This window comes from Nicotiana attenuata, chromosome 6, assembly GCF_001879085.1.
Source record: "Nicotiana attenuata strain UT chromosome 6, NIATTr2, whole genome shotgun sequence".
NCBI lineage: Eukaryota > Viridiplantae > Streptophyta > Magnoliopsida > Solanales > Solanaceae > Nicotiana > Nicotiana attenuata.
The window spans coordinates 92,581,763-92,609,082 of NC_031994.1; the positions used below are offsets into that span (position 1 = coordinate 92,581,763).

Here is a 27,320-nt window from a genome sequence, read left to right on the forward strand (position 1 = left end):
AAGTGCGAGTTTAAGCGGTGGAGGGAATCAGGAGAATCTTTCGATACCCAGAACAGTAAAGAGGAGGTTTAGGCTTTTAGTAAAAGAGCTGTTTAGGGGGTTTGGATCGCCTGCTGAACGAGCAATAATGGAGGTTACAATAATAATAATGATAGTAGTAGCAATAATACTGCTACTCTACCGGGGAGTCAAATCCGCGTTCTGGAGGACAAGCGAGTGAGTAGGATCTTGATTAAAGTATGTCAATCATAGTTTGGAGATTTTTTGCCAAATCTCTCCATCTTTCATCATCTTCTTTCTTCCAAAAAAGTATCATATCAAATACTTCACACTCAACTAATTAATAGTGGAAATTTATTGTTTTTGGATTTATTTAATGACGGACGGCGATTGTGATGGCGATGAAAATTTTTGTATTTTTTCCTGTTATGGAGGGTGAAGATGGAGAAGATAATTTGGGGCAAATGGCAGAAGATGGAGGAGAAAATTGGAGGAGTAGGTGGGTTCCACATTGATTTTAGGAGGAAAAAAAAAAGATAAACCTAATTTTAAAGATCTTCAGGCGCTTAAATTTTAGTGTAACACACAAAATTTGCCATGTCAGCGTAAGGGGTTTAAGAGAATATACTTCTATCAAGCAGAGGTGTCTGTCGGGTCATATGGCAAGTTAATGTGTTCAAATGGTCGTTGGGGACAACTTAAAGAGGCGTTTTATATATTTCGCCTAAAAAAATAGTTTCTCTCCAAAAGTATTATTTTTAAAAGCACTTTTAAGAAAAATATACTTATAACTTATTTGACCAAGTATCTTTCGGGTCAAAAGTATTGTTATTTTTAAAAAGTTAAGATGCTTCGCCAAGGTTTTAGAAAGAAAACGTACTTTTGGGTAGAAGCAGAAGTAGTTTTGAGAAGCAGAAATAAATAGTTTTTTCCTAAAAGTACTTTTTTGAAAAAAATACACTTTTTAGAAACAGGTAGCCAAATACAAAATACTGCTCAAAACGACTTTTCAAATAAATTAACCAAACATAAATTGATTCTTAAGAACATAATTTTAAAAAGTACTTCTAAAAAAAGTAAATTTTAGAAAAACACGGTCAAACAAGCTATTTTCTTGTTACCATTTAATAATAAAAAGTGTTTTAAACAGAGTCCAAAACTTAATTAATAATTTTTTGAACATAAAATACATTTTTTATGTTTAAAAAAAGATACAATAATGGGTATTTCGCAGTTTTATACTGCGAATTGGCTTAACGGATTTTTTGCCGTTAAGGCATTTCGCAGTATAAAACTGCGAAATATTAAAAAAATAATTTTTTATGACATTTCGTAGTACAGTACTGCGAAATAGGCTGATTTTAGGCCCCACCAATAATTAACTGACATAACAATAATTCAAATACATAAAACGCAGTATAATACTGCGAATTACTTTGAAAAATTGTACACCCCAAGGTCGGACTTGCCTTATTTATAGGCGCTTCAATTTTATAAAAATTCATTCAACACTTAAACTTCAAACATACGTTTATTCTCTCTTCTCCTTATCAATCAATTTTTTACAATGTCTGAAGTGCCAAAAATAAGGGTTTCACTGTATTGGGGGGGTGAGATTGTGGTGGAGAATAACTCTGTGAGGTATATCTCACCTCCACAGTGTCATGTTAAATTGCCGCTTAATATGGAGTACGATACATTGGTATCGTTGCTACGTAAAAAAATGAGTGAGCGGAGGCGTTCGGTTAACCTTAAAGTAACCGGTAGATTTCCTTATTCAGTGACTCCGCAGGGGTTTGCTTATTATTCTGAGTTTAACATCGAGGATGATGAAACTCTTAGAGATTTTTTGCGGATTTCGGATGAATACAGGGAATTTATTGTAATAAAATTATTGGAAATGTACGTCAAGGTGGAAGACGTTCCTAGTAATGAGGGCGTGCATAGCAGGGATAACCCCCAGTCATCGGGTGGTTATTCTGGAGCAGCGTTTGCCGGACAGATTGGAGATGAAAGAGCTTGCCTTGATTTAAACTTGTCACCACAGGCGAATGAGCAGCCAGAAAATAATGTTTCCACTTTATATAATCAACAAGACGACTGGTAAACTTCAATTTTACTACGTTTTAGCTATTTTTTTTCATGTTTTAATTGGATTTGTATTAACACTCATATTTTTTATAGGGGGTACCGTCCGGATTTGAATTTTACAAGTTATGACCTCGCCCCTAGTTGGAATCTGCGTAGGTCTGGAGTATTGGACCACGGTGGTCCATCTGGGAGTTATCACCAACCTGAAAATATCCATCATGAAACGTCAAGACAATACGATTTGTAAGTAAAGTGATATAGCGATATCTAAAGTATTTTTCCTGAGTATTGGGTAACTTAGGTTTTTGTTCGTTTTGTGCAGTGAAAACGAGCTTCTTGAAGCTCCTGGCCTCACACAGTTGCCCATAGACGACGTTTTTACTCGTGATTTGGCAGATGCGCAGAGTCAGGAGGATGATAGTGATTATGACAACAATGCGGATGAGTCTAGGGATGAGACACCCTTCCATGATGAGGGTGATGATGAGGAGGAGGAAGTGAATGTGGAACCTGAGCTGACTAGGGAGCATGTTCCTCCACCTCCCGCTAGACCAAGAGTGTATGAGTCCCACGTGCCATTTCATGAGCGAAATATTCCCTACCTTGATAATTTGCCAAGCATGCCTAACGTTGATGCCCTAACAAGGGATGATGATGAATTACGGTCAGTGATGTGGGATGAATCTAGACTAGCTGTTCTTACAAAGGGCATGTATTTCCCCGATAAAGCTCGCCTAGTTAGGGCTGTAAAAATCTACAGTATAAGGGAGTGTCGTGAGATGACGGTAAGTGAGTCAACTACGGATAAATACAAGGTTGTATGCCGTAGGTGGTTTATGGGTTGTCACTGGATGCTGCGTGCCACAAAGAAGAAATCAGGTTTGTGGAAAGTGGGTAAATTTATTAGCGAGCACAGATGTGAAATGGACACATTCAATGAGAATCACTTCAACTTGGATGTGGACTTGATTTCCCTTGTCTTGATTCCATTTTTGGAAGTGTCCATTAGGTTCAAGATTAAAGAGTGTATTACAGCCGTCCACCAGGAGTATGGTTGTACTATAACCAAAAGAAAGGCATATCTCGGTCGCAAACGTGCCTTTGAACTTATTTATGGCGACTGGGATAAGTCTTTTTCAAATTTGCCCAGGTACATGGCTGCACTAACACTTTAACCCCGGGACTGTTGTTGAATGGAGGCGTGAGCGAAGTCCGGACAGACCGGAATATATATTCAACTATGTATTTTGGTCATTTAAACCAGCAATTGATGGTTTTGTGCATTGCCGTCCTGTAATTTCCATAGACGGTACTCATGTCTATGGAAAGTATGATATTAAGCTTTTGATTGCAGTTGCTGTAGATGCCAACAGACAAATATTTCCACTAGCTTTTGCCATTTGTGCCAACGAAAGTGAAGAGACGTGGACGCAGTTCTTGAACCACTTGAAGCAGCACGTTGTCATCGGCATGGTGGTATTTTAAGTTCTGTACGTCACTTGCCTGAATGGCAAGAACCATATGCATACCACAGTTACTGTGCGAGGCACCTGAAGGCCAATTTCCAGAAGAAATTTCCTGACAAGGCATTGCATGACTTAATGTGGATGGCTGCAACTGAGCACCAGCAGTGTAAATTCACGAGGCGCATGGAACCGATCCGGCAGATAGAACCACGAGCCTATACTTGGTTGATGCAACATGACCCTCAAATGTGGACATTGCATGCTGATGGCGGCAGACGATGGGGAGCCCTCACTACAAACGTGTCAGAGTCATTCAATGGCTTGTTGAAGTCTGCCCGTGGACTGCCTGTCACTGCCATGGTCCGCATGACTTTCAAACAGAGTGCAGAGAGGTTTGTTGAAAGGCATGCAGCTGCATCGTCATTGATGGACATGGGTGTTGAATTTATGCCAATACCCATGACAAGATTTGAAAGGTACAGGAGGCGGGCACAGTGGCATTCATTTCTTCAGTATGATCATGAACGGGGTGTTTTTGAAGTTAAGACCGCTATCAACGGACACCGTGGGAATAATCTACAGACGGTGAATGAAAATAGAAGGTTATGTTCATGTGGGAAATGGACCATCTACCACATGCCGTGCCCACATGCATTGAAGTGCTTTCAACAAGTTGGATATGGGGCAACAAACTACATTGATAGGCAATACAGTGTTGCAGCATACGTAGACACGTATAGTGGGAAGTTGCATCCATTAGATGCTGAGCATTATTGGCCGCCGGAACCTTTTAAGTTGGTATGTAACAAGGACTATTTGCGCAAGCTGAAAGTGCAAAAGAACGCGTATACGGAACCAAATGGATGTTGGTGAGTCCGTTTATGCGCGTAAATGTGGCATATGCTCTCAAACTGGACATGACCGTCGTAAGTGTCCTTCAGGTGGTGGGCGTGGCGGTGGTAATCCTGGTGCAAGTTCGTCCAATGTACCCAACTATCAAGCATACCCCTAGTCCTTTATTTTGAAAAGGCTGAGAAGCATGTGAAAACCTTGTTTCGTGTCAGGGTCATTTAATATGTTATTTGTAGTATAATACTACGTTTTGTGGATTTGACATGTCCTGCTGAAAAAGCTGAGAAGCACGTGGAAACTCTGTTTTAAGTCATTGAAATTTACTATGTAATTCGCAGTATTATACTACGTTTTTGTTTGAAATCTTGACTATAAATAACGGTTGCATGGTACTTATATTCTTCGCTTAACAATAACCAAAGTTTCTCTATAAGAAATGTCTGCACAAAACGTTTATGTCCCAAGGTGCTACTGCGGAGAAAAATGCAGTTTGTTCAAATGGTATCCAGAAGGTGCACGCCGCTACTGGGCATGTAAGAACAAGCTCGAGGAGTTACCCGGCAAGCCTACATGTGACTTTGAGGTTTGGATGGACGAACCATGTAAGCAAAAGCGCTACAAAGAAAGAATTTATGAGCTTCATTGTTTATGTCATAGCCAAGCGGAGAGCGAGCGTCGAACCAATGAAGAACTTGAGGCATTGAAGGCCAAACTCAACGAGGCAGAAGAAGAGAAAAAAAACTTGGAAGAGCAACTCGAGTGGTTGGAGCGAACTGTAAGACACGATCGTGATTAAATAGTAGCTTATTTTTAATAAGCGTACTAGTGTATTTTCATGTTTCCATTGTCATGTGTTTGTAGCAGTTGTACTGTCATGTATCTTTAGATTTCCCGCTTTTGTGTTTGTGTTTCATTTTCTAATAAAATTCATGTTCAAATTATGTTTCTTGTTCAAATTCTGTTTCAATAAAAAATATGTCGAAATATGCAAGTCTAAAGCTGTCATGTGGAAATTTAAAATGTTATGTCGAAAACCATGTGAAAAACCTGTTTCATGTCAGAGAAATTTAATATGTAATTCGCAGTATAATACTACGTTTTGTGGAGTTGTCATTTCGTTCTGAAAAAGCTGAATTTAATAAGTAATTCGTACTCCAGTACTACGTTTTATTGAGTTGTCATTTCGTTCATTTCGTTCTGAAAAAGCTGAATTTAATAAGTAATTCGTACTCCAGTACTACGTTTTATTGAGTTGTCATTTCGTTCTGAAAAAGCTGAAAAGCATGTGAAAACCCTGTTTCGTGGAGTTGTCATGTCTATGTAATTCGTAGTATAATACTACGTTTTGTGGAGTTGTCATGTTTGTAATTCGCAGTATAATACTACGATCTATTTCATATCTTGCCTATAAATAACAAGCACGTTCGAGTTTTTTTCTATGCTTCAAAAGAACCTATAATCGAGATTTTCCATAAAACCAAACTTCTCTTTAAGAAATGTCTGTACGACCCTTTCGTTGCCTAAAGTGCGAATGTGGAAACAAAAGCATGATGTACGATGAATGGGAAGAAGCTGGACGTCGCTACTGGGCGTGCATGAACAAGTTTTATAGGCAACCCGACGTACCTATATGCAATTTTAAGGTATGGATTGATGAACCATGTCAGCAGGAATACTACAAAGACCAGGTGTATCATCTTCAAGATGTGTGTAATGGGCAGTGGGACAGACAGCGCCAATCGAAACAAGAAATTGAAGAGTTGAAGGCGAAGATCAAGGAGGTGGAAGAAGAGAAAAAGAAATTGGAAAGAAAGCTCGAGAGGATTAAGGAGAGAATACTAGGCGGTCGTAACTAAGCGATGACATTTACGTGTTGTGTGTTGTAGTGTATCTTCATGTTTCTGTTGTGTCAAGTGCTTCCATTAGTTGTACTGTTTGTTTATGTGTTAGGTTTGTAAGGTTTGTGTTTGAGTTGTATTGTTTAAGTAAAATTGTTGTTCAAACACAATTAAAATAAAATTGTTGTCAAAAGATGTATTGTTTACATAAAGCACTATTTACACAAATTTAATACATAAGCAAATCAGTGAGTGCCGCAGCCTGTGTGCTTCAGTGCTGCTGCTGGCCTAAGTCGCATCCCCTGTCGCCCGGGCACACTATCTGGATCATCGTCGTCAAGCCGCCTCTTTATGTGAGGATGTGCAGCAGCGTCAACACCACAACTGGCAGGGCCGTGAGTAACCTACAAAACAAGAAGTAATCTTAGCATGTATGAATGTATTATTTTATGAAAATGTATTATTATCTTAACCTACAGAATGTACTATTATTTTAAGTAAGAAAATATTTTCTCACCATGGTCTCGTCGACCTCCTGGGTATATGTATCGATAGTGTGCCCATCACCGCATGTAGTGGCCTCAAAGATGGGCTGAGACGAAGACTGCATAAGAAAGTTATAATTAATTAATGGCAGCTATTTAAGGAAAGAAAACAAATTGAAATATTAAAGTCATACAAACATACCGCATGAACTGCCGGGGACGATGGATAACTCAACCTGCGCCCGCCATCCACGTCTCGGGCCGGCCGATCCTCAGCTGCGGTAGATGGGCATGCGAAGTACTGATCTACATCCCCGTCGAATGTACCCATGATCGACAATGCTCCTGACGGGGTGACCTGCGATGCTGGCAAAGATAGCTGAAGGCTATATGAAGGCATGCTGCTGGAAGGCTCATCTGCATGAGTGATATAACCCTGCTGCTCATCTCCAAAGCCCCGAACTCCGAACTCCTCATCATGAGTACCAATAGCAACATAAAAATGAGTACGCAAAACACAACTCAGTTTAAAACAACCAAGTATAGGTACATATTTACCTGTCCGTCCACCAACATATCTAACACATCCCTAAGAAGGGGGAGATTATGGTGAGCATCCGTCCCTCGGTAGTTCCCACGCAGGAGAATCCACCTGATAGCTAGAGGGAGAAACGGATAATCCTGACCGGGCGGAAGTACTGGTAGAGGTGGCTGCAACGGCATGATCCGCTGCCAAGGCCAAACCTAAGATAAAATGTTGATGTAAATTTATGAGTCATTTCACGATATAGAATTTGGGGTAACAAACAATGTATTCGGAAATTTTTTGCACCTGAAGGAGGGGCAGAAAACCACATATATCAACCGCTGGACCTACGCTCGCGCGGCACATGCTCCTATAGAGATACGCCAGAACAGTAGCACCCCAGCTGTACTGGGGTAGCTCATCCAGCTGCTCAAGACAATGAAGAAAGCGCATACTCACTTTGTTCCCCGAGGTGTCCGGAAACAAGACACACCCGAAAAGCAGGAGCAACGCCAACCGAGTGTACCGCTGAATCCAAAGATGCTCTGTCTCGTGGGTAATATCTGGGTGCAATACCGCCATCTGATCTCTAATGAATGATAAAGCCACGCGACTGCCACCCCGGTCACCCAGCGGTCTCGAACCAGTCAACTGCCCCATCATGTCCGCCAACTGTGCACGTGTCATCCCTCTCCAGCGGTGGGGCAGTGCGAAGGCGCGCCCCTCTACGCGCAGTCCATATAAAACCTGGACATCCTGCAGCGTGATAGTAGCCTCTCCAGTGGGCAAGTGAAATGTATGTGTCTCCGGTCGCCACCGCTCTACCAAGGACGTGATGAGCAACCAATCAAGCTGCATCCGTCCAAGCTGAAAAATGGTATATAATCCCGAAGTCTGGAGGATCTCTACTACGCGCGGATGGAAACGATGCTCCGCAATAAACTCCCACAAATCATCAGGCCTCCTGGGGCGGAGAGGCTGCATCTCTAGCTGTCCCTCCCAAACATAGGATGACCTATGGTAGCCCTGCAGCACTAGTAGCTGATCCTCGGCAGATCCAGGATGCGCAGGCGGAAGAAACGCCATGTCGTCTACTATAATTTAAACAAAATTAATTGTTTGTGTTAGTGTAATAAATTAAATTAAGTATGATTTTTGAAATTGGAGATAATAGTTATGTATGGGTTCCAAGCTTGATTTTTGACGCCCGGTGCCACCGAATAATTCTTAATTATTATAAGTCTCAATTTCTCCATTTTTAGATTTTTATTAACTTAATAAATTAAATTAAGTATGATTTTTGAAATTGGAGATAATAGTTATGTATGGGTTCCAGGCTTGATTTTTGACGCCCGGTACCACCGAATAATTCTTAATTATTATAAGTCTCAATTTCTACGCTAAAAGGCTCTACATTTTACTGCGCTAAAAGGCTCTACATTTTACTTCGCTAAAAGGCTCTATATTTTACTTCGCTAAAAGACACTATATTTTACTACGCTATAAGGCTATACAATATGAACATAACATCAACAATACAAATAAACAAAATAAATAATATTATTTAACACAAACAATCAAGTAGCATTTTTGGTCACAAACATAACATAAATTCGGATATCAAATAAATCAAATCGGGTATATAAAAGAAACAAAATTAAACACTAACATAACAAAAATTCACATGGAAACATACTAAACAATACTAATGCATGACTATATGAGTTTCGGCATAAACTAAATTGAAATACCTCGATGTAAATATTATTAAAATCGAATTTTTGCACCCGAAACACGCAATCCAAAACTTCTTTTGTGTGTGGGACCTACACTTCTTGCTCTTTATGGGACGGATGGGGCCGAAATTTTTTTTTTTAAATGTAGGCGGGGTGGGGGACCAGAAAACTTTGAGTTTGATTTTTTAATGGAGATCGTTGTCTGTGGGAAGAAGACGACCCGTTTTTATTAGGGCAATTCGTAGTTCAGTACAACGAATTGTAATTCGCAGTACTGTACTACGAAATGTCATAAAAAAATTATTTTTTTTTAAAACTGCGAAATGCTTTAACGGCAAAAAATTCGTTAAGCCAATTCGCAGTATAAAACTGCGAAATACCCATTATTGTATCTTTTTTTTTTTATCATCAAAAATATATTTTATGTTCAAAAAATTATTAATTAAGTTTTGGTTTCCTTTTAAACACCAGTGCCGAAATATTTTATAGACGTCATGAAAGGAAAAGAATATATCTGGAAAAAATTCAAATGAAAAAAAATGAATAATCACGCATTTTCTTTTCTCTCTCCGCTCCTATGAATAGTCTGTCCCCAATCCCATCCCTTTTCTCTCTTTTTTCTCCGCCTCACTCTCCCCCTAAAATCTCTCTCTCTCGCCTCCCACAGGCATCCACTTGTTAACCCACCAGGTACCTCTCCTTTTATTCTTCTATGTTTATTTATAGTAATTTCATATATATATATATATATATGTTTGTGGATATGGAGGTGGAGATTTTATCAAGAGTTGTAAACATTTTACTGTAATTTTCAGGCTTTGGATCTGTTGTGAACATAAATAAAAAGAAGAAGATGAATATGTACGCTTATCAACAGAAGGCTTTGGTGGGTGGTTGTGTTGGAGTTGGAGAGACAGTGAGAGGAGGAGACATCATCTCTGTGTCAAACGGTGTCGTTTGCCCCAAGCCCCGCCGTAAGCTTAGCCTTTTCAATTCTCCATCTGAAGAACTAATCAGACCTTGTCATTTGCTGCAAATCAGGTTTGCCCTTTTCTTCCTTACTTTAAGTTTATCTCAATTTTTTTTCTCTCTTTCTATCTTTTTGATGTTTTTATTTTTGGATTTTTAGCAATCACGAAATGGAGGCTCGCGACTTGAAAGCCGGAACTGAACTGCTGGATATCATCCTCAGCAAGGTGATTTTCTGCTCAAGATGTGCTTTTATTGGAAAAAGAAAATAAAAATCTAATTTTTTCCTCCTTTTGAAAGGTGATTCAAGTAAATCATCTTAAAATTTTGGTTCCCAGTAGAAATTTATGTCATCCATCTTTGATATGTTGCATCTTTTTTGGGCATTTCTATTACTCCTAACTAGTAAAGTGGGGCACTCATTTGAATTGAATAGCTAAAACTACTACTTCAACTCTGTGATTTTCTGCTTTAGAAGAAGTTTTGTACTCCCTCCATCCCTTTTCTTTTTTAGTCTGTTCCTAAAAATGGAACATTTTTTTTATTTGGAAACAACCTATTTACTCTTAGTTAGATGATTTATATCCACTTAAATGTCTTACGGCTCGTTTAAGACCAAAAGTTTCCGGTTTTTTTTAACTCCTTTCTTAGTTAAAACACATAAATTGGGATTTATGTGATTGAAGTAGTAGCTCATTTGAAGAGATGAGACATTCTAAACAGTGTTTTCAAAGAAACATAATACTGTAGTTGATTTGTTTCTAGATGATCTTTTAGTATGTTATATTGTTAACCACTTAATTCACTCCCTTAGTCACTTATAGCTGACGAGTTCTGATAATCTGATTTTTCATGTGAACAGGAGAATTATGAAGTTGATAAAGCTAATTTTGAGGTGGCTTCATCTCCACCATTCTTTTATGGGGGATCTCCACCTAGCAGGGCTGGGAATCCCCTGATCCAAGATGCTCAGTTTGGCAACCACAATTTTGTCCCTATACTACCAATCCCGGAAAGAGCAGTGGCGCCCTCACCACCGCCACCCTCCTCCACTATTATGAGCGGAGGAGGCTGTGTTCGAATGAAGTTCGGAAACAAGCCAGCTCCTGTGAGGATTGAAGGCTTCAATTGTCGCGGCAGCTGCAGCATCTCAGCTGTAGCTTAGGTAAACACCTTGACACAAAGATGTTGGAAAAAAAAAAGAAGAGATTTTTGGGGAAGAGGCAAGAAAAACTACACCAATTCGTTTAGTATATTGTATATATAGAGTAACAGGAAGAGGGTTTAGTCCAATTTGCTGATGAGTTTTGTTTTCTAATCATTCAAATCCAGTAATGTGTGTATATTGTGACAAGGTGATGAATGAGTGTTTTAAGTTGAGATCCGAAAGAATAAAACTGTAATATGTACCCCAAAGTAAGAGAGAGGCCAAAAGATTGGATCTTTTCTTTGGGAGTGACTAGGGTTCTTTTATAGCATTAGAACAAGGTATGAGTTGAGAATACTTATTGTAGCATGAAGATTCAAGAAGGGGTTCTTTCTTTGTGACTGAAAAGTTTGTCACTTGTCCTTCATTGTAATTGTAATATGAAGGAAAAAGATGGTCTTTTTAGAAATTCATTCATCTTGTATTCTAGTGTAAGTACTACTCCCTCTGTTCCAGTTTATAGTTTATGTGAACCTATTTCCTTTTTGATCCGTTCCAAAAATAATGACCCCTTTCTAAATTTGGTAACAATTTAGCTTAAACTTACAATTGTACTTTAATGTGAAGCTTTTATAACCACACAAATACTCTGGGCCCTTTTTAAACGTGTTTAGGACCACAAATTCCAAAAGTCTTCATTTTTTCTTAAATTCCGTGCCCAGTCAAACAGGTTCACATAAATTAGAACGGAGGGAGTAATTTTCTATTCTTGGCCTGCTGCTGCTTTGTTAAGAATAATGCAGTACAGATGGATCAAAGCACGTGCTAGTGACTCACAATAGTGATTATTTTCAACTTTGACTATGAATCATGTAATTATTCAATGTTTACAAAGAGTTAATGGGTCCATTCAGTGGCGTTATTATCGCCACTATTATGTGATTCTGTTTAGAGATTGTGAACTTTTCTTAAGGGTGTGTCATGATTTGTTTGCAATAAAGATGTAACAACCGAGCCCACTAGTAATATTGGCTGCTTTGGGTCTAGGCCCTTACGATTTTAAAACGCGTCATTAGGGTCTAAGACATGTCTATTTATATATCCAAAATCTCTCTCATGTTTTGTTGATGTAGGATTTGCCTAGAGGGTCACGTACATTCCCATAGGGAGGTTTGTCCTTAGGCCCAGAGCGGACAATATCACTACTGGGTTGGACAATATCACCCTAGGTAGGATTTGCCTAAGGTGTCAAAGTTGATTTTGAAAAGAAATACCTAGTATTTTACTCTTTTGTGATGGGGAACATTGGAGACTACGTGGATTGGTTTGCTTTCATATGTTTGTTTTTGTACTTTGTACTCCATAATATATGGTTATTTAAATTAGTTGAGTTGAAAAGTCCAATGGATCCTCCCTAGGATTAAGGAGGAATAATAAGAGGCGTGGGTTGCTATGTTTAGCAATTTGTCGTTTGCAATTAAAGGGGAGAAATTCAAGGATAGCTATATTTACAAGTGGTCGTTCAAAAATAGCTCAGTTTTAAAGGTAATCGAAATCTAGCCACTTTTCATGTAAAAATAAATTTGAGCGAAAACACTGTTCAAAATTCGGAAAATACGCCAGTACATTATGTTGGAGTTCCAGCATAAGTATACTTGAACTCCAGCATATTATACTGGAGTTCCAGGATAAGTATGCTGGAACTCCAGCATAATATGATGGAATTCCAGCATAAGTACACCAAAACTCCAGCATAATATACTGGAGTTCCAGCAAAGTATACCGATCCAGTATAATATGCTGGAAGTTCATATACAAGTGCTCGAATCTCCAGTATATTATGCTGGAACTTTCCGTGTGTTGGAGTTCCAGCATAATATGCTGGAAGTTCATACACAGGTGCACCGAACTCCAGTATATTATGTTGGACCGGTCTCTGTTGCGGCAAAATAGTGGCTATTTTTCATTGACTTAGTAAACGCTGGCTATTTTTGAATGGCCAGTCCGAAAACTGACTAGAACGTGCTATTTTTACCAATTAAAGGTAAGTTTGATTGCTGACTAGTTTGTCTAAAGGCTAGGCTGGCTCTGCTGATGGGTTGGCCACTTCTTTGCTAGACAAACACAATAAAAGAATGGCAAATTGGTGGGGTTTCTACGGCTCCTGTACTTTCCAAGAATGGTCTCCCTCTTGACTGTCACACATTTAGTTTGTTTTATAATATAGTATCCGAGCAGTTTGCGGGCACAGATTATTTCACTGAATTTAAAGTAAATGGAAAGAAATCACATACTAACAGTTTTTGTTTCAGTGAGGATTTAAACATGATCGTTAACGACTTTTTATCAATTTTTTTTACTAATAAACGACACATATGCATATCGTATAAATAATTTTTAAAGAATACCGTGAGTCTGGTAATCTCTTTGGTATGTGTTTGCTTTGATTAACTTAGGTTACAGGTCTTATCGTTGTCACCATGGCCCATGTCTATACTATATGGAGTATCCATCCTGCTTTGCTTTTTCACTTTTGAGTTTTGTTTATCCATACTAGTCTACATAGACGTCCATCGCCACCACCCACCACTACTTTTTAGTTCCGTTTTTTCCTTCTGCAACCATTAGCATATTAAATTACAACAAGGCATTTCCAAAAGAAGAGCCTTATTTTCGCTTTACTCACCTGGAAATAGGGATGAATGTTTCAGTAGTAGGTGCTTTTTTGCGCTTTACTCACTCAATTGTCCACTTTCTACACCCTCCGATACTTTATTTTTAAAATTTCTTTCACGTAGTTGACTATAACAAATATAATATGCCGTTCAGAAAAATATAATATGTTACATAATTAACAATTTGGTGTTTTGAACTATTATTGTTACATATTATATATATATATATAAGCATGAATATAATGGCAGTTTACAAAAATAACCTTATAATATTAAGCATAATAACTCACAATAAAAGGACATAACCGGAATTCTAGACATTTGTAATCCTATTAGTTTTAGGACGTAATATTACAAGTTAGGAATCCTACGTGATTACTTTTAGGAATCCTATTTGTATAATTAATTTAGAGCATAGACATATAATACTACATGCTAGCATGTAAACCTCATACCTTTAGGAACACTTTAGGTTTCCTATTGGTATAATTACTTTTGGGATAGAGACATATTTTTAGTCATGTAATCCTATTACTTTTAGGATATACTTCTTAAAAAATTTTGTTACTAATTTTATTTGAAAATGTATTATAATATGCTATTACTAATTTAATTTGAGAATGCATTATATTGTCCAAATTCATTTAGAAAAAGGAGAGCATATATTATTATAAAAGCACGAATACAATATTGATAGACCAAAATAGTCCTAAAATATTAAATAGAAGAACTCATAGGGAAAGATAACTAAAATAACATGTTTTTTTGGACTACAAGACCTTCTATGTTAATTTTTTAATATTTAATATTTTAAAACTAATAATTTTTATTTATAAATTTCTTATTAAAATATGTAGAAAGGTTTAATAAAATAAATTTCATAAGAATCCTCCATATTGACAGTACATTACCACTCCACAATACCCAATACTAAGAGAAAATAAAAGTTATATTAAATGGACTGCATAAACCGTTGAAATTGAGAAAAAATATCCCCATAATATGTTTTTATATTATATTTAAACTATTTTCCTACTCAAATAATATATTTTTTAATCAATTTTTCGTGTTATATTGAAAAATATACCCAATTATTAAAAAAAAAGAACAACTAAGAAAATATTTAAAAATATAAGTGTGTGAGAAATAGAAAGAAAAATGATTGGTTAGAGTCAATACCACGAATGATTCTGCAAACATATATAAAGATCTAAACCTGTAATGTCAGATCGATCTTTTTACTCTTTGAAAAGAAAATTTATGGTGGATAAAATTATAATTAAGATTAAATCTTCAATACAAGAGATGAACTAATATTAAGAATCTGAATCAACTTAAAAAAAATTATTTTTTGTGTTAAGACCAAATAATTAAATCTTTCTATTAATTATTTAGCAAGAGAATCCAATTCAATTATTTTTTAAATTTATCATATGAGTAAAATTATTTTTCAAGTTAAGAAAAAATTTAGGGTACATAAATTTATTCCATAAAAAGAGCGTTAGAGATTAAAAAAAATTAGAACACAAAGTAAAAAATGTTATTATAGTATCAAGAATCAAACGGCCATACAAGTGTATGTTGAAGCACAATCAAAGTTAAATCCTGAACAAGAACAAGCTTTCAAGACTATATTATAAAGAGTCGACTCTTATAGCGGGATTATCCTTTGTAGATGCTTCCGGCGGAACCAAAATAATATTTCTATGTCATGCATTACTTGCAAATGTCAAATCATGAGGCATGATACTGTTAGCAATAACAATAAATGGTGTACCAGCAACGATTTTATTATGAGGCCACTCACTTTAGATTTGATATATCTCTTCAAACAACTGAAATAACCATCACAAATATATCAAAGCAGAGCAACAGTGCTAAATTTGTTAGGAAAGCAAAATTGATAATATGGGATGAATCGCTTATGGCTAAGTGTTAAATGATCGAAAGAATTGTCCATGGAGATATATTGAATACCAGTGAACCATTTAGTGAAAAACTAATGGCTTGGAAGGTGATTTTTGTCAAGTATTATCAACAGTTACAAAATCGACGAAAGCAGAGACTGTAAAAACTAGCTTGCCAAAATTATACCTATGGCCTCAACTGAAAAAGATTCAAGTGACAATAAACATAAAGTAAGAACAAATCCAGTATTCGGTAACTTCTTGCTTCGTGTCAGAAACGAAAAAGAGCATCTAATAAAAGATGATTTTGTTCTTGCAGAACACTTGGTTATCAATCCCAATTGTAATAGTAGTGCATTTAATAAGGAAAATATTTCTATCAATAGATTAAAATGTAATTTGTGCAAATTGCATGATAGAAATTAAAAAGCTATCTTAGCTAACAGAAATGAATATGTTGATTCAACAAAATGAAAGGTTGATTGTGAAATTTTATGGTAGAAATAAGCAGAATATGATTCCAACAATTACTACCAAGAAGAATACTTTAATTCTTTGATACCAAATGGCCTTTTATCCTACAGGTTTGTTGTCAAGTTTATTTTTTCTTATGTATGCCAGTGTCATCGTATATGTAATAGACTAAGTTAAAATTGATCTTCCATTGCATATAGATTGATTTTGAAGAAAACTATGCCTGTCATGCTACTGAAAAATTTAGTTCCGCTGAATAACTTATGTAATAGCACATAGATGGTATATAGAAGTTTTGACAATTATGTCATACATGCAAAAAATTATGATACTGGTCAATGTGCTTCTAAGTATATTTTTATCCCTGAATTCAACATTCGTCCTCCGAAACTAAAGAATATCCTTTTAAATTTGTGTGAATATAATTGTCGGTATGTTTATGTTTTGCAATTATAATAAACAAAGCACAAGGACAAACATCCTAAATATTGGACTATATTTATCGCAATATGTTTTCTTGCACGAACAACTAAATGTTGCACTTTCAAGAGGAATATCAATATCGACAACAAGAGTTCTGGTTATGGCAAAGCAACCAAAGCATTAGAAGGAAACATACACAAAAAAATTCATCTACAAAGAAGTGTTCGGTAAGATACAATCAAATTAAATACATTTAAACTGTATTACGTAATTATCTAACTAACATGACTAAATTGATCATTTGTGTAAGTTCTGATGATGTCTTTTTATTCTGAATTCACGTATTATGCTAATGTAATAATATTTTCGGCTTTCAGATGATTAAATGGTGAAACCATCACATGCCATTATTAAGGTGATATATATATATATATATGTATATATATATGTATATATATATGTATACTTTGCTTCAAGTCAATTTTTGCTTTTGAATGTTTTCTATGGGAGTAAGCTTCTCGCTTGCTTCAAATAATCTCTTCTAGTTTTACCATAAGGAATTGGTGGAATGGAGGGTTTAAATTCCTGACACAACAAATGGTTTAAATTAGGTGGTGAAATCACTAGTCGAGCAAGATTGCCACCAGATTGCCATTAGATATTTTTTGTCCTCTGCAAGATTTGCTTTACCAAGCTGAACTACTGCAATTCTTGTCTCTGGCCTTACTTTTCGAAAAGCAGTAACTTATCCCTCCAACTCGAAATGCTGCTACATGTTTCTCGTCGAAACAAGATGTTGAAGCATGTCCAGTGTATGAGTAACCAAAAGATAATTTGCTGATAAAACAACACTTGTATGTTACAACTGGATAGGATTTATACAAGCTTTACTCGCCGAATTCCTTATGGAGAAATAATAACCTACATAAAAGAATTGAGTGTACTATATCCTAATAAAAGAAAGGAAAAAAAAAAAAAAAGAGCAATACTATAAAAGGGTCATGTATAGTCCTAGGCACTAAAAGGGAGCTCTCTGGTCAATGAAAAGAATCTGTACAATGTAGGAAAACTTTCATGCAAGGGACTGCAGAAGAAAGAAGGAAATTTGATAAATACAGCAACTACATCATATTAGTGCCACCTTTTTGTAGATTTGGCCAACAAATTAGTTGCACTGACCGATTTTCCCAGACCTGAAACATATTGAGGAAATTCCAATTACAACACTAATCATTAGCCAAGGGACTGTCTTATTTGTAATCATCAAACATGTCATGCTTAATCAACATACCATTTGAGACTTTTGGAGAATCCCTCACTGATTTTTGTGGTGATCTAGGAATTTTATATGTAGCTTTATGTCTGCAAAAGATCGTATAAGATGATAGTCAAGAAATTAGCTCAATATAAACGGCAAAAACATGCACCAGTTCAACACTGCCGGACAAGGGCGGCTCGACATAATTAAGGGCCTAAAGCGTAACTACAATTAGAGGCCCAAATTTTTATAATCGATTTTTTTAGTAACTATTTTTCAGTTGATAATATAGCTAACCGATTTATTCACTCTTGAGACGTTGCTGATCTTATGTATTTTTATTTTGAAAAACTTATTTCTGTTGAGACAATTGTAGGCATTTGTAAAAGAATCAAGCCTTTTTATGTAATTAAGTATATTATCTTCTATTTGCACTATTTTTCGTAACAGTTTTAACTCAAAATATAAGTATAAGCCATCAATATTAGAGTGGCTATTATGCTTTAAGGATCATCAAAAGTTAATACAATATTTTTTTCCCCTTCAAATTCTCATCATTTATAAAGATATCTTTACTTTACCCTAGAGGACAGTCACATCAACTTCACAATGACAAATTTTTACTATAAATGCTTTAACTTTTTTAAGGAAAAATTAACACATAACCTATTCCTTTCACCATTTGGGTCCCAAGGCATATGCCTTACTTGCCTAGCCTTTGAGCCGGCTCTGCTGCCGGAAGTTGGAATACCTTAATTCAAAGGGGGTGATGTTAAGTCAATAAAGTTCCAGGTTTTTTAGTGCAATAAGTATTGTTTGAATTCTCGACCAACTTGCCTTACCTTTTCCATGTAGTTAATAACAAAATTTCACATGATAGTTTAGTTTCTATATAAAATAAAGCTCTGAGATCTTTATTTATTCTCTTATGTTTCATAAAGAAATTAACATTCTGTAGAAAGCACAAGCATGATGGGATGATATTTACTTACTTATTTGTGTTCTCTGGTGGTTTGGCTCCTTCAGGGAAAGGATTGCTGCTTTCAACACATCCATCAGTTTCTGTGCCCACAGAAAGACCACTATCAGATAGCATATCACTTAGTCTTTCCTCATTATCTGCGTCGCTGAACACAAAGATATCAGCATCTGCAGAAATATTCTGATTTAGAATCCGTCGAACAGTCTCAGATGGAGACTGCTGGAGGACTCCGTTTGGTGTATAAACTCGTCATGTAGCTAAATAATTCTGATCACTACTCTTTGAGCAGTTCCTCATCAGAAGCTGCTTTCTCTGTAAGTTTTGGAGTCTCTCTACCAAAGAATTTCAAGCTACATTCTGAAAAAGGGCAGCCCGGTGCACTAAGCTCCCGCTATGCGCGGCGGGGTACGGGGAAGGGCCGGACCACAAGGTCTATTGTACGTAGCCTTACCCAGCATTTCTACAAGAGGCTGTTTCCACGGCTCGAACCCGTGACCTCCTGATCACGTGCAACAACTTTACCAGTTACGCCAAGGCTCCCCTTCACAAGCTAAATTCTAAGTCTCACCAAATAAGCTTTTTCCTGGAGATGAAGAGCCATACCTGAATGAGTTTGGACTGCGTTTCTCACCATTGGCTTCTGGGGAAACGTTCTTTTGATCTTTGAGAAGCTGCAGTTGCTCAATCTCCTCATCTTTCTTAGCTATTGTATCCTTGAGAGACGCGACCTGGAACATTACAAGTTACGAATGGACAGCATTTGACATACTTCAGCGCAGGAAATTCTAAGTCAGGCAGCATATCATCTCTCACTCAATTTTCTTTAATTGGAAAATAAGAAAAAAAAAAAGCATCAGTCGGATAGTAGAATGAAGCTGCGTAATGGAAAATCCTCTGTTCTATATCCCCAAACGATGTTAACTTTTCTTTATCATCATTAATGTAAAACAAGTGGCGTGTCTAAAACGTAATAATGATGACGATGATCAGGAGGTACAAGATTAAAAACTGTAAATCTCCTAAGCGATATTTGTGATGGCAAAAGGTAGTTCTGTTTTTAACTAAATATGTCCAATTAGAAACTCAACAGCCAAACTACACTATATTCTCTTCCCTGTGAGTTTTAGTCTCTAATCTAGATTATGTGCTCTATAGCAGGGTAAAAGAAAGTGGGAATTGATTGATTAACCTCAATGGACCATGTAACCTATTTCTTTTTGTTGTGAAGAAAGGAACAGGGCAGGTAAAGTCAAATAAATAGATCCACTCAGGTTAAAAATATCCTTTAACTCATATCAGGCAACTAGTATCATTGCCATGATCATAGTCTCACCTTTTGTCCAACTTACTTAAATAACCAAATCCTCTTCTTTGCTCCAATTTAGTAATTTACTTGAGAGGGATTAATCAGATTCACGTTTAAGTAATTGGACTCAGGAAAAATAAAATATTGCATCATTAATTCTAGTACAACAATTAAAAGGTTCTAATCTAGCAGAACTAGAAAGTTAATAGAGCACCTGCTCCATCAAGTCTCTGATATCCCTGCCGTCTTTGCTACTTCGCGCAGCACCTAGCTCTACTCCAGATACTCTTTCAGCAAATTTTAATGTGCTCATGGTTTCTGAATATGAAGCAACTTCAGGGTTAAGCTGCACAAACATAAGTGTCTTTGCTTGACCACCTGTACAATAAAATAGTATAATGAGTTAGTGCAAAAGGACCACCTATCAATGAGGAAAAAGATATATTAAAATCTATAGGTGATAGGTGATGCTGTGGTTGTTTCCGTGGTAGCAAGTAGAGAACAAATAAAGTATAATACCTATGGAGCAAGATTAAAATAGCTGAAGCTATCACCTATTAACTTATATTTATATGTGTTCAAACTATATGCATTATTCATAAGGTTAATAAATGCTCAGTTCTTCAGGATATCTATGGCATGACTAACAAATCATCAGAAAGATACCTGAAATATAGGAGATAACATTGCAACCATGCCATCCATTAAACCCCCCCCCCCCCCCCAAATACTTTCTTATACTAAATAATTAGTAGGTCTACCATTTGTACAAAGAACTAGAAGCAAAATCTTATTGTATAGAAAGAGAATTACCTAATGAAGTCTGAAGGACTTGAGTGAGCTTGCTGTTTCTATATGGAATGTGAGCATTCTTTTGTGCCAAAGCAGAGATGACATCTCCTAAAGCAGACAATGACTTATTTATATGCTGTGCCTCTTTTAATCTATCTCCCATCACCTCAGAGCGGTCTACCCTTTCACTTCCAGCAAGATCCACCAAATGAAGGCTACTATGCATAGATGAACCACTCTTTATATCCTTCCCCTGAACATGGATAGTCACGATGCTGGACATATATTGCAATTTAAGTTAAAGACCTATCAAAATTTAAAAGAGAAAAACATGTAGTTTAAGTATTGAAATCCAGAGATGATTTCTTTGTTTCGAACCTGTGTGATCGACTACTTCTTTCATTCATGGCAGTGGAACCTTTTGCTCGGTTTCTCAATCCCGTATCCATTAAGTCTAAGACATCAGAGGTTCCATTGACTGGGAACATGCTTGCTTCGGGGACAGCTAACCCATTGGGTTGAGAGGTAGATAAAATCCCAAGTGTGCGCAAATCAAGGAAAAAAAAATTGCAGATGCATGATATATTGCAAACATAATATTGATATTTTGTAATTATTTGAAATTGTAAGATATGCAGAATGGGAGAAAAGGAAGGGGCAGATAAAACATTTTGGTAGAATGTTTTCAAATTGAAAATTTGTTTAATGTAGAAAGGGAGCAAAGTGGATGCAATGCCAGGAAAGGTGAAAAAATCGAAATCTAGTAAAGGATATCTTTTTTGAGAACCATCACTTGACAGTAAATCGCGAACTTGTTCATTATATATTTCCATCATTTGAACTTTGATCTCATACTTGAAAGTACTCTCTCTCATTTGAGAAATTCTGAAAAGATCATTCAGAGCTCGATAATTGACTCCCCAATCCTCCTCGCTTGCTCCATCAGGGCCAGTCTGGAGGTTAATTTAACTAGACTTCAGCAGTGTTAAATGATGTGTAAACATATTTACCAAATATATAAAGGGCGGAATTCTTACCATGGTGTACGTTTTTCCTGAGCCAGTCTGACCATAGGCAAATATGCATACATTAAAACCATCGAGCACAGACTGTATCAAGGGCTGAATATCTGAATACACTTGAGCTGCAAAGGTAGAAATTGTTAAATCCTTTTATTATTCATTACATGGGACGTAATTTACAGAATATGTATAGAAGAACTTTGATCTGGCATAATTTGGAGGAATCTGAAAAACCTTGTGTTGAAGTTGGACTGTAGACCGTGTTAAACTTGAAAGACCTACGGCCTTCTTTCCCTTGTTTGGAAGGATTTACAACAACTAGCTCCCCATTTTCTCCAATGTATTCAACCACTGTCTGTTTTTCCTTTTGTCCACGAAGGAATGGCCTTATCCGACAATACACTCTAATATTTCCTAATTTGAAAAGTATTCATAAGTAACAGCAAAAGGAGAGAAATCTTCGGGCCTCTTAGTTTTAAAATTTCATAATATAACAATACCTTTTAACTCCTGGACCTCATTGTGTAGTTTGCGATTCTCAGCAAGGACGGTAGAGTAGTTTGCGGCTGCATGGTCTAGTGCTCTAAATTTTGCACCTATTATAGAAATTTAACTTCATAAGAAAAGTCCAACAAAATCACTTAACAGTAAAATCTGTTTTGACATCTTCCACCTATATAGTCCATATTATTCATACAGCACTAACCTAATTGATTGAATTCCTCTGCATAGCTCCTTTGTGTTTTCACTACTTCTTGCTTTATTGACTGAGAAGCAAACCTCAGCTCCTGAATGTTTATGGAGATCCAGATCAGATGTGATAGACAATGAATTATGTTAGAAAAAATTAAGAGAAAAAAGATCAACGCATACACGTAGTGCGCCAAGCTGAAATTCTGTGAATATTTGGTAAACATTCTCCTTCTTGCTCCACCGCTGCGATTTTGATTCAGAAAACATCTCGATTTCTTTCACTCTGTTTGTTGATTCTTTTAAGAGGCTTTCAACCTCTTTCAACCTCTCCTCAAGCTTTTGTTGAGCTTCTCTGGCTTCTTTTTCCATTTCTATGCTGCGTTGTTCATATGTTCTCTTAGCTATTTCCATTTCTTGCTTTAAAGCTGCAATCTCTTGACTATGATCATCCTTCTCCTTCATCAATCTAACCACATCCTGATCCTCACTTTTCTTTTCCTCCTCCATTTTGACTTTTACATTCTGTAGTATGATTTCAATTCAAAAAGGGATGGCAAACATTAAAATCGTGGGAAAGGATCAATAAGCTGAAATATTCTTGCAGAATATAAACATCAGATCCTTTTCAATAAGCAACAAGTTTCATTTAACAAGTGATGATCAATTGCAGGCAGGTTAGATATATAATACTAGAGAAGATAATGTTTTGATGTAAAGATGTAACAATAATGCTGCTCTCTGAGTGCTACTTCAAACAAGCAAAAACCTCTGATGATAGAAAGTATAGGCGACTTTATCTTCAAGAGATCAAATAGATAGATCATATTTAGAGTTAAAACACACAATTACAGTAAATGAAAAGGATGTAATGCATATATACATCTAAATATACTGATCATTGCCAAACAATGCGGCAGATGAAGCCAGGTGGTGAACTACCTTAATCTGCTGAAGCTGGTTCATTACAATCTGAAAAGAAAGATTGTGTGAGCGAAAGGTGCATATACTCTTTAAGAAGTAAAATATTCCAGACTTCAACAAAAATTTCACAGAAAGTGAAGTCCACACTACCTGTGTCTCTTCACTAGTCCCAGTTGCAAGGGCTTCCAGGACTCTTATCCGTGACTGGTATTTCTCCTCACGAGTCTTGAATAGATTATTTTGCTACAGACAGAGTAAATTGACATGAGCCAGGTTCATTATAAAGAGAATTTGGGGGAAAAGTAAAAACAGCTATGCTGCATTATACCGTTCTAAGATGTTCAGCTTGAGTAGAGATTCGCCGCTCAATTTCTTGCACTACTTTTCTCAACAAGCATGCTACACGCTGACAGAGTTAAACAACTAAATGTTAGGCCATAATTTTTGTGAAGTACTTATGTAGAAAAGAACATAATCTCTGCATGAATATCTATATCTATTATGTGCGCACATGAGGTATCTCGCCATTCTTCCGCTCAATGCTTTCATCAAGAATCCCGTTCACAACACTGAGAAGTGACTGCGTGGGGGCAATCTGGGTGCAACAAAAATAAGTTGGAATAAGTATGAAATCAAAACTTCAGATGCAAACTTTATTCGAAGCTTCATTGACAAAAAGGTTATGTTACTAACATCCAAACTGTTAGATTTCATCATTTCGGAAATCTTTGAAGGCGGAAGATCAGCATAGCCCCCTTGTTTAAGCTGAAATACTTCATGGAATTTATGTCCAACGTGATGTAACAACGCAGCTGATGGCTCTAGACAGTTCAAAAAAGAGAAGTCAACAATCTAAGAAAGAGATATCATTAGTGAAGTTTGCGGAAATAGTCAGAACATAGAGATCGACAACTAATTCACCAATAGTTTGATTCTTCAGCTTAAACAAACAGACCTGCCATCACAGGACTTCTCAAAGCACGCTGGAATTTTGAATCTGATCCTATCTTTCGTTTCCCTTCTGTTGAGGAGGGGGAAGAATGAGTACTTGACATTTCCTGTCTGTAAGCTACATCAGCACATCCAAAAGTTTCTCCCAACTGTTTACATCTTGTACTTGCATCAGTACTAGATTTACGAGATAATGGTGTGTGAAAACCATCTCCTCCCACATTCGGCATAAATTCTGCTCGAAGTGTTAAAAGGCATTCTAGAACAAGTTTCATGGATCCCTGCATAATGTATCATAGTAAACACAAATCAAAAGCAGAAAAGAGATGTGTGATTGTAGCTAAAGGTACAGAAAGTTAAACTTTTCTGCATATGGAAACATATACATCTCAATGGCCTGTGAATTAATGCATATAACCCTTTTTTATAATAATAAGCAGATTTAAAATGATAAAATTGTATTAGAAACACAATAGCATAACTTTATATTAGTGTTAACCTTTTCTAGATCTGATGCTTGAAACCTGGGAAGGCCAATTTCATCCATAGCTGCCAAGAACCTCTTTATATTTTCTGAGACTAACCCCGAAGAATGACCTGAACCACCAATCTAGAATGACCGAAGCAGTAAGTCAGATCATCAAAGAAAAAGTCACACTTAGTTTCTAATTACCGTAAAATCCAATATATTAGTACTACCTCAGGTATGGAACCTGGTTTCAACTTGTTCAATAATTGACACAAGATTGTACCATCAACTAAGTACGTTCTTAACTCCTCATCAGAAGCATTTATTGGCAAACTTAAGTGAGGAAGAAGACTGTTTATCCACTCTACCAAAGTTGCGCGCTGCTTAGCTGTAGAGATAACAAAGGGCAGTCAAAGAGAAAATCAGCCCAAGCGAGAGTTTGATCAGCAAATACATGGTATTAAATGTGTTGCACCTTCAGCCTCACCATTACTACTTGACAAAGGCTCAAAGATGTCCCCACTAGTGGACGCACTCGAGCTATTCCGTCTACCACAGTCTTTAGCTACGCGATCCAAGATTGAATTCATGATGGTAACTAGAGTACGGTCTTCAATTTAGAAGAACATCTGAATCACATAGAAAACAGATATGCTGAAATCAATGTATCCCTGACCTCCATAAACAAAAAGAGAATGACATTTTATCTAAGAGATTGTCTCAACAACGGAAGTAGTTTGCAAGTTCACACTGTGCACAATTATCAGACTGTTCGAAGTTAATAAACAATTATCAATCTCTTGGTAATTTGAACTAAAGGAAATTCCTCACCACGACCAGTACGATTAACATCACAAGCACTAAAAAAGTTACCATCCATTTTTCCATATGCACTTCAAACAGCACATAACATTGGCAGTGAGGAAAGCAAAATCAAATAACTTTGTTGCTCAGCAGCAATATACTTTATCCGTTTCCTTTTGTACATTTTATTCACTTGCTCTAACCGAAATTCTAATTACAGTACAGTTGATTCCAGTTTTGTTTTTGGGTTTTTTTTTGGGGGGGGGGGGGGGGTAGTTGCATCTTTTTTTCTTGGTAATCATGTCTGGGCCAACTTGCGCACGCATCGACTAATTCTAGAGGGTAACTGCTACCTCCCACTAGCACAAATACCGAATAACTCCATCCACCAAGGCTTATATATACTCATAGGGTGTTTTAGTCCTAAAATTACTAGTTTTAGTCTACAGGGTGTGAATTGATCAAGATAATATATAAAGCATTACATCATTCAAAAGGAAATTGGAAAAAAACAAAAGAGCAAGAAAAGAAGGTGACAAATTAGAGAAGCAACCACCTTCTCGCCTCTACATGGAACACCAATGAGACCAATAATGAAAAACCAACTAGACTATCCAAACGATTTTCTTTAACAAAAATCTAGGAACAAAGAAATATGATCACCAAGATTGAAAAAATGAAAGAGACACACTTGAGAATAAGGTGTCAATTACGCATGCAAATTAAGGCCCCATCAACCATTGTAATGCAACTCAGTCAACCTATTGGATAAGAAGAATTTGACCAAAATTCATGATAGAAAGAACCCTTGTTCAATTTTCAAGCTTTAATTAAACCATAACTCAATCTTGACATATTGTTCGTTATACAAGAATCAACTCTATATATGTTAAAGATCACATGCAAATTCAAAAACAGAAAAATAGGTGAAGAATCAGCATAATGAAGAAGAACATGAAAATACATACCCGTCAACGACAAAAGTTCAGAATTTCGCCAAAACAAAAACGGAGAAAGAAGCTGTATAGATATGGAAAGGCATAAAGTGAGCACGTTCTTAAGAGAAGACTAATAGAAATGATTTATTTAATTATTTGTCATTATTATTAGCAGTTATGAAAATGGAAGGAAATTGTATTGAATTCGTTAGGTGTTGGAAGTGTTTGGCTTTTCAGTTAGTCTCCAATTCCGTGTACCGTTGTGTCTCCGTTATCTTAGGAGATCTCTTAGCTCAGGTGACTTTTCTCTTTCTCAGAAAATAAAATTAATAAATTTATAAAGAAATAAACTTGCCTATACTTTGCCTCGTGTCAACTTTTTACTTCTATAATCTTTCCATTCTCTTTTTCTTCTTTTCCTTTTATTATATGTTTAAGTTATTGGCAAATATGTTAGTGCTTTTACCATTTAAAAGAGAGGGGCACTGTTATTATTTTATTGTACTACTTGATTGACCATAATAGAAAGAGTGAAATAATTTTTCTTGATCACATATTTTCAGTATTTCTTAAATTTTTCTTTTTATTATATACA

General features: G+C 36.4%; 2 protein-coding genes across 3 annotated transcripts; one reads left to right on the forward strand and one right to left on the reverse strand.

The window, feature by feature from the left end:
- LOC109227454 lies at positions 9,572–11,601 on the forward strand. The gene is made up of 4 exons (XM_019392627.1): positions 9,572–9,684; positions 9,810–10,035; positions 10,124–10,190; positions 10,826–11,601. Exons 2-4 carry the CDS (start codon positions 9,848–9,850, stop codon positions 11,126–11,128), a joined length of 558 nt encoding a protein of 185 aa, XP_019248172.1. The 5' UTR covers positions 9,572–9,684; positions 9,810–9,847; the 3' UTR covers positions 11,129–11,601.
- LOC109227455 (kinesin-like protein KIN-14P) lies at positions 17,403–26,959 on the reverse strand. Of its 2 annotated transcripts, XM_019392628.1 has the most exons (23): positions 26,756–26,959; positions 25,471–25,612; positions 25,214–25,371; positions 25,014–25,124; positions 24,519–24,795; positions 24,257–24,384; positions 24,075–24,158; positions 23,892–23,969; positions 23,714–23,806; positions 23,582–23,611; positions 22,823–23,164; positions 22,656–22,737; positions 22,450–22,545; positions 22,184–22,363; positions 21,965–22,071; positions 21,702–21,880; positions 21,306–21,470; positions 20,949–21,202; positions 20,350–20,513; positions 19,433–19,557; positions 18,840–18,974; positions 17,881–17,951; positions 17,403–17,782 (listed from the first exon to the last, which is right to left on the reverse strand). In XM_019392628.1, exons 2-23 carry the CDS (start codon positions 25,571–25,573, stop codon positions 17,721–17,723), a joined length of 3,024 nt encoding a protein of 1,007 aa, XP_019248173.1. In that variant the 5' UTR covers positions 25,574–25,612; positions 26,756–26,959; the 3' UTR covers positions 17,403–17,720. The 2 variants fall into 2 exon arrangements, 1 of the variants encoding a protein (XP_019248173.1); XR_002068297.1 differs by lacking the exon at positions 17,403–17,782 and having other exon boundaries at positions 17,925–17,951; positions 18,840–18,909; positions 26,756–26,958.